We start from the raw sequence: 12,732 nt of genomic DNA on the forward strand, positions 1-12,732 counted from the left end.
GTTTGGCCAGTTGATAACATTCATTATCATGTTACATGCCACGGCCCAGTTCATAGACATGGTATTGTAGTTTGATTTAATCATCTTCATCTTTCCGTGAGGGCTTTGTGTGAACTTACACATTACAATTTCAGCAGATTTGGTTAATCACTGTGAAAAGATACAGTTTTATTTCCCCATCACCCCTTCTGTGTGCTTCTCCTTGCCTTTCTCATAACTGGTGCATTTCTAACCTGCAGGAGGAAAGACGACAGTCTGGGGAACAATGGGGAGAGAAGGAAGATTCACCTTTCAGTGAGTACAGGCTCTTAAAAACTTACTGAGATGTGATATGTAACTTCATGTCAAAATTAAACAGCCCAGGTTAAAACATTCACTTAGAATGTTTGCTGGTGACACAGTGAAGCAGCCTCATGAAGAGCCTTCTCAAGGGAGAACATTTCTAGTACTGTTAAGAAATTTGACAGTCTAGGCACCCTGGACGGAGCTTTTTGACTCAGACCTTAATCCTGTTTTGAACTATGATTTTAAAACACATCACACAGAGCAGAGTTACCTTGCAATATTTTTATATGGCATGGGACATCTGTCCTTTAATAAATGTACAGGGCAAAAGTCTAGAGTTATTGACCAACAATACAACATTTCCATCCTTTGTATAGACTGATAAACTCAGGAAACAATTGGTTTAATTATTATTTTAAATCCTCTACTCAAATTTAACCAAGTTTTTGTTTTTTAGCTATACCTTCCTTCTTTCAACTACTTATCTTTCTTGCATGTGTCCAAAGAGCTATCTGATTTCTCACTCTCATCCAAATTGCTTTGAATTCAGACTTCCATCAGCCAAATTTGAATCAGATTCACAGTGGTATCTTATCTGTTGGTATTTCATCTGATATACTACAATACCTCTTCAGTCTCCAACTTTGCTTTTCCTATTATGTGATAGGAGTTCCTCCCTAGATTATGCTGTGTTATTAGTGAATTCCTTGTATGCATGTGGCTTCTTAGCTATGGTAAACTTCCATTTACTGTATGTATATCCTTACCCAAACAGGGCTTGGGGCAACACCCTTTCTCTGTGACACAGGGAAAAAACTGAGTTTCAGAGGAAATAAAATAGAAAATACATAGGAAAAAGCTGCGGAAAGCCTCTCCTAATTTTCTTCAAAAGTTCTATGCTTATTTATTAAAAAAAACCAGGTTGAGCACATTAAGTAGTATAGATCTTAGTGAAGTCAACAGGTGGTTTTCATTGCTTATTTATAGCCTGAAATTACATTCCCTGTTGCGCAATATTATGTAAAACAACTTTAAAATATCGTTTATTGCTCAATACTGGTTTGCAGCTTGAAGCCACAAGAAGGCTGAGAACAGTCCCAACTCCCACTCAAAACCAAAAATTTACAGTGTATGTTCAAATCACAACATTCTCTTCATAGCCAGAACAAGACAGCCTTTGGCATCTTCCAGCCTTTTGACTGGGTGGAAGTGTAATGGGAAAATTTTAGTCCACGACTGAACACTATGAAATCCAAAGTCCATACATTCATAAAGAAATCAAAAATTTAAAAAAAAAAAAAGAAAAAAGAAGAAGCAACCCTGTATCTTAAAGATTATATGTTATTTAAGCAACAGAATAAATGATTCATTAAAGAGATATGCTTCACAAAACAATTCACCATAAGTCTAGCCTGAAGAAAACTGCATTTTAATAATACTTGTGGTGCTACATTTTTTTCTGGCAAAAACCCTGTTCCTGGATCAAGCTTCTGTGGTACTGAAATTTCCTTTCTCTTCTTGGGACATGGAAGAGAGGCAGAAGAGAAACTTTCCTAGGGCAACATTTCTGGCATTTCGATTTTCAACTTGCATAAATTCCAGCTGCCTAGAAAAAACACACCTCGCAGGCATTACTCAAAGTACACGGCAATCCCCGGGCCAGGATAAACAAGTGCTTGCAGAAAAAAAACCCAAAACAACCCAAACCCCATATGTAGCAATTTTGGCTTATTACAAGGGACTCTTTGTCCCTCCCCGGGAGCGCTGGCTGCCCTGCACTGCGGAGCGAGTGCTGCGCTCCCGGCCGGGGGCTGTCCCTGCGGCTCGGCCCGGAGCCTCCCTGGCCGCGCCGCCCCGGCCCCAGGCAGGCCCGGCTCCCCCGCAGCCCCGCGCCGACCGCTCCGCGCCGACCCGGGCCCCGACTCACCGATGCCCTGGATGAAGACGAAGCCCGTGATGATGAGGACGGGGTGCCAGTTGAATTCCGCCGCGCTGCCGTCCCAGCTCAGCCCCTCGCGGTAATGCAAGACCCAGACGAGGGAGAGGATGACCGACACGAAGCCGACCAGCAGCGAAGAGGCCAGGAACGCCAAGAATCGCCCGTAGTCCTCCATCTTTCGAGCCCCGTGCCCTGCAGAGAGTGCCGCGATGGAGGGGCGGGCCGGCGGCCGGGTGGGGCCGGGCTCGGGCTCGGCGGGCACGGGAGGGGACGGGACGGGACGGGACAGAACGGGATGGACGCAGCAGGGGCGGGAGCGGGGCGGCACTCCGCGATCCTCCGCGCCCCTCCACCCTGCCTTCTGTGAGCGTCCCGTCGCAGTAAGAACTCCGCCTTAGAAAATAATGTTCTGTGTCAGCCTGTGCCTTGCCGTGGTGACGGCTCGACTGCGCGCCCCCCGGCAGCCAAGGAAGGGAGCGGGTGGTCACGGGTTTTGTGCCGAGAGGCTGTTGGGGAGTTCACAGACCCGCCAGAAAGATAAGCCACCACGGCCATAAGCACTTACAGATAAAGTAGGAGTGCTGTTATGAAGAAGAGACAGCGCGCACAGAAAATGCAGAGGAGGAGAAGCGCACTTAAAGACACTGATGTACTTACCTGGAGCACAGTCTTGCCATCATGATCGCCTCCTTCTCACTGGATTCATCGAGTGCTCCAGATATGGTACAGATACTAACCAGTTACATATGTGGAGCCTGGCCTAAGTGTGCAGGAAGATGTGGACATTGTTTTGTTGAATAGCACAAATATATCAAACGTCCACTAGCAAAGAAAGAGAATGCATAAACAGAAAATTCCAATAGGTATGGAAAGGCCCATTATAGGGAAGTTAGAGAGGAAAACAGAAGAAGAAAAAAAACCAACAGAATTGCTAAAGAGACAATAGACCTGCCAAAAATATAACATGATTGATTAGACCAGCTTGGTCAAGTCACATAGTCAGCAGTTACTTTTTGTTTTGGTGTAGAACATTCAGCTGGCTCTGAACCCAGTCAAATGTGGTAGGAGGATATGCCCAAACATATATTCAACACTAATTTTCTGCTATTTGATTGGCTTACTTTAAAAATATATATAGTGTTGAACTCCATATGAATTAGAAGTTTGTTATTTGATTGAGATTCTAAAAAATATACTATGTACTCTGGCTAGCATTTGATCTCTCTGGTATCACACTTAAACCGAGGCCTAGAAAATGAAAGGAAATGGTTTTATGAAACTTAAAATAGTTTCTGTAGAATACTGCCAATTCAAACATCATACTTACTAAAGTGTTGGAAATATCTACATAGAGACATGAAGACCAAGCCAGATTGGAGTGGGATGCAAATATACTCCTTCATTATTGTCCTTAATCCCCTAAAAATACACCCTGACATTTTAAAGAAAAGCTTGGCTTGAGCAGCACTTGTATAAAGACATTTAACTTTAGTTTGAATGGATTTGGTGTGACCTGCTCTCAGGATTTAACTGGTTACTCATTTTATTCACAATGGCAAGTAGAACACTTGTATTGTTAAATTTCACAAGTCACAGCATCTAAGAGAAGATCCAAGCCCTAAATCTTCTGATGAATGCACTCATGCATAATCTTGCCAGGGTGCCACATTGTCATTAGCTTATGAGACATACAGGTCATCTTAATATTATGGTCAGAAAAATTTTACTTTTGTCTCTGTGAAGCATAAAAACTGATATAAATGTTTATTTTAATTTGCCTCCTATGAACCTAAATCTCCCGATGGCAGAATGCTTCCAGTTCCCCCTGATTTCAACAAGCTTTAATTACATCCAGTATCCCAACAGTCCCATTTAGGAATCTTCTACTCAAGTGGATTTTACTTAAACTAAAACTGTATCTCTCAGAAGATTTTGTGAATTCCTATAGCTCAAACTGGTTTACCCTGCTAAAGCAGCAAATAACAAGATCAGACACAAAATTCCATTGAGCTGAATATGAAGCCTAGTTTTAACAAGTAATGATGAACAATTTAAAAAAATATAATTGAAGAAATTCTAAGGCTTAGAGATTGTTAAATAAATCAAACCAGAACAAAGTGCAAAATGATTTGTTAGACAAAGTGAAATGTTCTTTATAGAACATCTGTAATGCAGAAGAGATTTCAGGCAGCACCATTAGTAACTCTGGTCTGTATTTCTCTAAATTTTCTGTTCTTCCACCTCTTCATGCCTGCCTGGTGCAAATATCAGATTGGTGCAGAATCAGAAGCAATCCTTAGCACAGCTACGATGTCTGAGGGGATTTCATGTTTACTTGGGGTGGGCTCTCAACATGATACAGTTGACTGCTGAGGGCTGAATGACGCACTTGATAATCTGTTTGGAAAATAACCCCCCACATAAAAAGGAAAGTACCCTGTATAGGACTTTTAAGTGTCCTTGCAAGAATGCAATAAACACCTGGTTTTGTTAATCATTACTGTGGATAGGTTCTACAGCAGTTCGTGATCTCTACTCTTTTCCAGAGCTTCCTAGGGACAATGATGTCTTTCCAGTACATCACCAACTCTGTCAGTGTATATTCCCTCTTAGCAGTTCTGTTGGGACATGATATAACATGCACTTCTTTTTTTGGATTGCTGCATTGTCAGATGTAGGATAACTGTGACTTCAGACCTGGAAGAACTTCAAAGTAGACAGACAAAAATTCACAGATTATTTTGAAGAGGTAGCAATGGATTCCTGCCAGTATTACACGTATGGTACTTGGCAACTGCTGGCATCATTCTGTACCATTCATACATTTTGAGAGCAGCAGCCTAAACATAAGTGTACATTAATGCTTATCAAAGCAACACACCATGTCACCACAGGCCATTATTTTGTGCTTCTGATGTAAATTTTTAATACAGGAAGTGTTTCTAATTTCAAGTGACCAATAACTGACTTGTCAGAGCTGTACTTAGAATAAGATTAGTCTTTTACCAGCTACAACTTTGTCTTTTTTTTCTATGCTGGACAAGTCATTTAAGACCTAAGCCTTAGACTTGGATATTCCAGATAAGTTACAGTATCTCTTAAAGCATTTGGAGGAGTTTTTCAGAAACCTGGTGACTGTTCATTTTATAAACAAACAAAAGTGCTGAGATTGTCCAGTCAGTTTTGTTCTGGCAGATAATTTAATTTAGCTTTGTGGAAGCTTTAGAAATACCTCTGTAGAAGTTATCTTACCAGGAGTAACCCAGAAAAAGGAGTTCAAGTAATTAGCGTTTGAATGGCACAAACCAGGATGATCCTTTTACTCTTTTTGATACTGAGTTCCATGCCTAAGCAATAGAACCTTTAGACCTTTGCTATTGAGAATATTAATAGCAAAGGTCAAATTAATTTTGATTTGATTTTGCAAATTGAAAATTGTGACTGTGGAGCAAGACTCTTCCAATAAATGATTTTCACTTATTCTCCACCCTAGAAAGAGCTTTTTCTGAGTTAAAATAAGACACATAGTGCACCTTTTGTCCAGAATGTTATCCTGGTCATAGGCCAGTCATTGTTACCTGTGCAATGAAACTCTTCAATCTATAAACATTTTGCTTCTCTGAGTTGTAGGATATTTTTCTAGTAATTATTTTGTATAAGCTTTTTGAAGTTGTGGAACTGTGGGACAGTAGTTGGAATTGTCAAAGCAAGATTGTAAAGTTTTACTGCTTTCAGTTTTTATTTGGCTTGTGCTTTCCTATTTTCTTCCCTACCACTCGCCAGTCTTGCCAGTGAGTATGTGCTCAAGTGACAAGAGGAAGGCGGGATGTGCACTCTTTGTACCCTCAAAGCAAATCTTATCAAGAGAAGCCACTCCTTCCTGTCTTTTAAATTTCTAGGCTGGGAAATTCCACCTGGGTCTCTAAACAGCTATATTTATCAAATACAAATAAAGGGCTAGCATTTTTGGGGTCCCATTTCTGCTTCTCTGTCCTCTCTCCAGTCATTGAGATGTTGTGGTAAAGTAGAAAATCAAAAGTGATTCTGTTGAAGTAGAAATGCTGGAAGTGTGCTGCTTTGGTCCACAAAACAAAATGTTCCTAAGACAGCCATAAAATCAAGCCAGCTTTCAGGCAGTACAAAGAACTGGGTGTGGCATTTTTAGAAATACCTCTGTGCACGTTGTGGCTGTTGTAGTTGTAGAAGCTGTAATGGCCCCATTATAAAGGGCTAAAATAGGAGGAGCGTGGTGTCAACATTCAGGAGTTTTGTAGATTTCCATTGCCCCAGAGCATGGAAATGTGTGCAACCATGCTGCAAGTGCATGTTAGAGGCGGGCAACATCCAAAGTTCAGACTAACTGTAGATGCAGAAGATAAAAGGGAAAATTGCCAATGTATGAGTCGGAATTTGGAACATTTAAGTAAACACAGAATAATATTCCTGCCTGTCTTCTGGCAAGCAGCTGTTACTGGGGACTGTCTGGAGAGCCTGCAAGCCTATCATGTGGAATACATTGCTTCTCTTGCAGCATCTCAAGTAAGCCAGAGTTTTGAGTCACTTTGTGGAATAATTCCAGTGAATTTCAGCTTTCCCTCCCATGTTTCCTTTTTTCTTCCTGAGACAAATGTGCCCTTACACTTCCCTAAAAATACCATGTTCTCAACAACTCCATTCCTTCTCCACTCGGGCAGGAATAAGGCATTTGTACTCCCAGTTTACCAAATGAGTTAGTAAGCTATATCAAGTAGTTCTTAGCAATCACATTATTGTAACTCTTCACTCTGCTAGGATGCCTAGTTCCTTTTATTAAAAAAATCAATCCCAAAAAAAGCAATCTATTTTTGCAGTTGTTAATCTTTTATTAGCCAAATCAAGCACTTTGACTACTTTATTAAACCTATAAATATTTGAATGCACTGACATAAAATTATTTTCTATATTATTTCTAATTCTTTCTATATTCTATAATATAATAACCTGAAGATTTTGGTAATTGTTTTGCAATTTCAGTAAAGCAGAAATAAATACCATAGTTGTAGAAATGCCAAGTCTAGCAACCAGAGAACTTCAATTGATCCTCTCTGAATTGTTGATACAATTCAATTATTGGTGAGTCATTGCTACAGACATGTCAGATCAAGTCCAGAAAAAAGAAACTCTTTAAAGGTTTTGCAGTGTAGTAATACTTGTCAGTTAGAAAAGAACTCAGTTGCTGTTCTATATATTCTTTTGTGGTTCAGTCTTAGAAAACCAGTTTTACTACTTACCCTTTTTTGCACTTACCATTTAGGATTTGTTCATTCTGGCAACAGCAGAAAGTTTGTTTCAACTTTGGTGAAATTCAACATGAATTCACTAGTCCATGACCTTTTAAATTACTAGACCAACATTTTGCTTTTTGTAGGCAGAGACTCAGAGACCCCGCTTTAAGCAGCAAACAGCAGTTCCTCACCACTGTTCTTTCAGAAAGCACTCAGCTTACATGCCACCCTACACAGGTGTCCTTTCCAGCAGGTATTCCTTTAAACAATCTTTATTATAACTGGGAACCAAATTAATTGATTAGCTGTTCCATCTTGTGGGATAGCTCTTACAGTTCCATAAGGAAAAAAAATCTTGCTGTTGAGTTTTTGGCAATCTTCAGTTACTGTTAAGTAATATGAAGTCTTTTTCTCAATAACAAAAGGAAAAAAAAAGACAAAATGAGAATAAAATGAGCAAGAAACTGTTCTGTTAAAGTAATTGAACATAAGAAAGAAACATTTTTCCACATTAAATACAGAAAGTTTGGGTGAAGTTATTTCATTGTGAGTGCTGGCAAAAGCGGTTAAGATCCCTTCAACTCTATGTGTGAAATACACATTTGAGTCTTTCCTCACATTAAGAGTTCACTTGTATATTTACATCTTTCTACATATATATTTATAGAATCTTTGTCCCTTGGGCATCTAGTGCTAGTGAAAATAATGGAAGCATAGGCCATAAGCCTTTCAGGTTTGATCTTATAAAGGATGCACTTGAAACTGCATTTGATGTAAATTGAGGTTTTATCTGCATACTCTGGAAACATGGCACGAGTGCTAAGCACCCCCTGAAAATCACAGGAAACAAGAATAATCACAATTTCACATTACCAGTTCCCTAATCTGATTTTTTGTAAAATAAAAATCTATCAGTAAATGAGTTGCCTGATCATAAAGGAGTTAGGTACTGCCTATAAGAAGTAAAGAAAATTTTTGTCTTCTCTTACTCTAATGCATTAATTCACATTTAATATCAATTTGACACTACAACAGTACACCCCTGCCAGCAACAGTGACTAAAAAATGGTTGCATATAAAATCTCCTGGCAACGTATAAAGTACTAGGTTTTTTTCTGGTGGCTGAATTTTGTTTAGAAAATAACTTGAAGTAAAAGCAGTAAATTCAGGTAGGCTGCCACCAAGCATTTGTATTTGGTTTAGATAGTTATTTTAAACATTTTAAAAACTACTGGTTTGTGGTCATCATTTTCCTCCCTTTTAAACACAAGTTTAGTTTTAGAATTTTCTGGGTCCCTGCATAAGTACAGAAAGCAAGTCACAGCTTGAAAAGCACAAACCATAAGCATTTAATGATTCTGCTTCTTTAGTGTGTTTCAGACTGTAAGCAGGGTGCCAAGGCACTCAGAAGCGTTCAGGGCTAGCTGTTGGGGTTCTCTGTTCTTAAACAGTTTTCAAGGTGTTTTGAAGTAAATAGAAACCTCTTCTGTTTCTGAATGAAAATGGCAACGTGGGACCTGCCAGGATGGAAATCTGCCATTACCTGTAGCACAGCAACACAGTGTGCATTTAGAGTGAGAGAATTTCTTACACAAGGCCCAATCTGCATCAAAGTCTGGGTCACTTTTGGTCATTACAAATTGCTACATTAAAAAAAAAAAACCCAAACAACAAAAACAAAACTAAAAAAACCTGATGTAATTTGTAGATTTAGCCAACTCTCACTTTGTAAGTCTGCCATAGATTAAAAATGAGCCACGAGGACACATAGTAAACTCCTGAAAGCTACAGCTTGTTTTCATGGCTGTTCATGTGAACAGTACCTGCACTATTTCATAAATGATGAAGTTTCAGTGTCTTTCTCTGGGAGGAACTGCTGCAAAAAGCCAAGCAGCAATGAGCATAAAATTTAAGTATCTGCTTAAAAGTTGGATCTTCTGTCTTAAGAGTACAGCTTCATATATTACTTATATAGTTCTTATAAAATAGCAGGTAATGGACAGGTGTTCTTTCCTGGACTCCAAGTGAAAACTTATGGAAGACAGGGTAGAAGTTGTGTGTTGCTGCTGCCCTTTATTTCTCTTGTTGTTTCATGATCTTTTTAAATGTATTTTTGTGTTGTTTTTTCTTTCCACAATTACAATTCACTTTTTCTTTTGCATTACATTTTCTTTAAAAACTCGCAATAGAAAATTTTAATCATTTTTTCTAGAGCTCTTCTGTACTGCATCACCTAGAATGATCCAACTTAATTAGTAAAGCCCAGAACAAAAAAAAAATTTGCATTTAGAGTTACCATGCTTATGATGACAGTGAGGGTAGTGAGTTCTGCTTTGATGAGCTATGCTCCTGAGCCCATCTTTATTACCATGAACTCTACAGCCTGTGTTTTGTTCTTGTAGGTGTTTTTTAATTTAAAATCCAAGCTTTCATTCTGCAGATTCTGAATATACCACACAGAACTCCAATGTATCAGATAGGCTGCACACAGTAATAAGGGTGAACAGCTGGGAGCTTTGGCTCAGACTGAACAACTCCTGAAGCTTAACAGGGTCAGGCAGAGAATTGCTTGGATATACATATATATGTAAAAACATATAAAATGTATTAAAAATACAGTAAAATACATAATTTATTAGTATTTCTCTTTAAACCAAAACATACACAACCAGAAAACCTGAGTGATTTTATTTCTCACACAAAACCAAGAGAAGGATTTTGTCTAAGTGGTTTAATGGTAACACTACAATTTTCATACTACATACAAAATTTATCCTATGTCGTTTTACATACTTTGACTAATTAACAGTTTGTATTAGAGATGCCTTAAGCTTTACCTTTCATATTTTCCAGATTCTGTACTGCATTAGTATATAACTCTGAACTTCATATAAATTGTTAGCAAGTTCTCTTCACAGTTTCATTACACAAAACAATCCTTTTCCAGCCTGAGAACCAAGGACACCATTGCAGCTTCAGGCCCAAAAAGCATAAACAACAGTGAACTGAGGAGAGCAATCTGAGAGCACGGGACTTCATAACCTGAAGCTGTAATTGGACAATTAACCCCAGTATGTAAATGGACCAAAACTTAGAAAAGTGTGAAAGCATGTGACCTGTCATCCATCTTGGGTGGAGCCACAGCCAGGCTCTTGTACTGCCCAAGGTGTATCCTTTGAAGGCCTTTCTATAAATACCTACTTTATTCCTTTAACACTGTCTAGCCTTTGTTTTAGGTAGCCTCTTAAGGCATCATCAGAGTTGCATAGGTAAAACTATGTAAGACTGATCATAGCAGATGGTAGGTAATAGGTAAGTCCACATCTTTCTCCTTGATGTCCAGTATTTCAATCCTATCGCTGAAGAGAAGCAATAAATGCTGCATCTAGCATTAATGATGGGTTGGTGAATACATGAAAAGCAATGATAAACTACAGGCAAGTGTACAGTGTCACAAAGAAAAAAAGAAACAAGACTTTATCTAGTCGTACAAAATGTTAAGATTAAATTCAGCCAGAAAACCAGTAGTTGACTACTATGTACGGAATCCTTAAATAGCATCCAAAACCCTCTGTAGCTGGTGTTTATGGCTTAAATATATACAAAAGTTCTCCCTCCTTTTTTTACAAAAACACTTTCTGATTTATTTTATAGCATTAAGAATCACGATCTCTTGCAGTATCCTTAAATACTATCCAAAATTCTCTGTAGCTGGTGTTTATGGCTTAAATATATACAAAAGTTCTCCCTCTTTTTTTTTACTAAACACTTCCTGCTTTTTTGTAAAGTATTAAGGATCATCATCTCTTGCAGTATCACATACCATTTGGTAAACATAACAACTGAATCTTCTATTAGGCTTCTGTTCTATATGCAGTACGAGGTCTTTGTCAAAGTAAACTTCATGACTGTAAGTCTGAAATGAGAAAAAAAAAAGCTCAGGTTGCAGTCTCTATTTCCACAACTTGCTAAAACCTATCATTTTCCACCAGGAACAGAAAATACTTAACAGTGGTAAACTCCATGATCAGGCAGAAATTTTGTGTGGATGCACAGAGATTACTCTTCCAGATAAAGGACAGAATTTCATAACTTTCGAGAGGTTTCTCACATCCCTATTTTAGGAATCTAAATTCAGAGCATCTCATTTAAGATCACAAGTTGCCTATGCAGTCAATGATAAAAGAGGTGTAACAGTGCTGAAAATTTCAGACCATCTAAGCTGGATGTCCACCTAAACTTGGACTGATGAACAGCCCATTCCATCTTCCCAAATATATATACAATGAGGGCTGTGCTTCTTTTTATGCATGAGTACTTCAAGTTAAACAAGGGAGAGTCTTTACAAGTTGGAAAGTTAGTCTGACATAACTAGCCACAAAGTATTTAAGTTGATAAATACTTCAGAAATACATTAAGGACAACCCTTTCCCCAAACAAAAAATCTCCAAACAAAACAACCAAAAAAACCTCCCACAATCATGGTTTCAAATAATGGGAGATCTTCAGGTGAATTAACTACTGTCTGATGGAGTACTTAAAATTTTAGAGTTGTAATTGTTATTTTATGCAAATCTCCTCCCTTTGCTACTTATATACCTGCTTAAAATCTGAACAGAAGTGGTATGTGAATGAGTATGGGGAAGAGACAGTGGGAACAAAAGACAAGAATTTTCCTCACCACATCCCAGGACTCCTTTAATGGAATACTCTTAAGTAGAATTCCATGTTCATTGCAATGAAAGTCAAGGTGAGCTCTTCCATCAGCTCCTATCTGAGTAACTGCCACAGTGGATAGTAAATCCAGTTCATCTTCATAGTCCACAATTTTGAATGTCTTAGGAAAAACAAACCTCAAGTTAACAAATCAAACACAAATTTGCATTCCCCTCTACCTAAACTGCATAGCTGTTTTTTCTTCTTGTGAAAGTAGTACTGGGCAAATTCTAGTTCTTAAGTTTCTTTTCTTTCTCATCCGAAAGAAAACTTTGGGAGCCTGATACCCAACAGGTGTTTTTCCCAACATGAGTTGTCAGGGTATTTCAGCAAAATTCCTTAAGCAGGAGAAAAGAAGTGATGTTCTGAAAAATCCTAATGTGCAAGTACACATATTTTATATGTAGCATATAAGAAGTATAAAACAAGTACTTCTGAAGTGGCCAAGGAGTATATTTAGGCTCTTGAAGCAGAGATGTTAATAGACATCATGTAGCTTTAAACCATCATTGGTTTTGAGGGAATGAA

General features: G+C 38.5%; 2 protein-coding genes and 1 long non-coding RNA gene across 3 annotated transcripts in view; 1 reads left to right on the plus strand and 2 right to left on the minus strand.

Annotated features, from left to right (window-relative positions):
• The window catches only part of CYBRD1 (cytochrome b reductase 1), a 10,021-nt gene extending 7,622 nt beyond the window's left edge, over positions 1–2,399 (minus strand). The window contains exon 1 of the mRNA XM_005484054.4: positions 2,213–2,399. Coding sequence (XP_005484111.2) covers positions 2,213–2,399 — 187 coding nt within the window. The remainder of the gene's footprint in view (positions 1–2,212) is intronic.
• LOC141730463 (uncharacterized) overlaps positions 1–11,105 on the plus strand; it is a 14,858-nt gene extending 3,753 nt beyond the window's left edge. Inside the window, exon 2 of the long non-coding RNA XR_012581974.1 lies at positions 240–11,105. This is a non-coding gene — a long non-coding RNA (uncharacterized LOC141730463). The remainder of the gene's footprint in view (positions 1–239) is intronic.
• The window catches only part of DCAF17 (DDB1 and CUL4 associated factor 17), a 19,092-nt gene continuing 16,462 nt past the window's right edge, over positions 10,103–12,732 (minus strand). The window contains exons 13-14 of the mRNA XM_026791741.2: positions 12,170–12,325; positions 10,103–11,404 (exon numbers count right to left, since the gene is read on the minus strand). Of these exons, the coding sequence (XP_026647542.1) occupies positions 11,279–11,404; positions 12,170–12,325 (282 nt within the window). The 3' untranslated portion in view covers positions 10,103–11,278. The remainder of the gene's footprint in view (positions 11,405–12,169; positions 12,326–12,732) is intronic.

Source organism: Zonotrichia albicollis, chromosome 10 (genome assembly GCF_047830755.1).
Source record: "Zonotrichia albicollis isolate bZonAlb1 chromosome 10, bZonAlb1.hap1, whole genome shotgun sequence".
NCBI classification, from domain to species: Eukaryota; Metazoa; Chordata; class Aves; order Passeriformes; family Passerellidae; genus Zonotrichia; species Zonotrichia albicollis.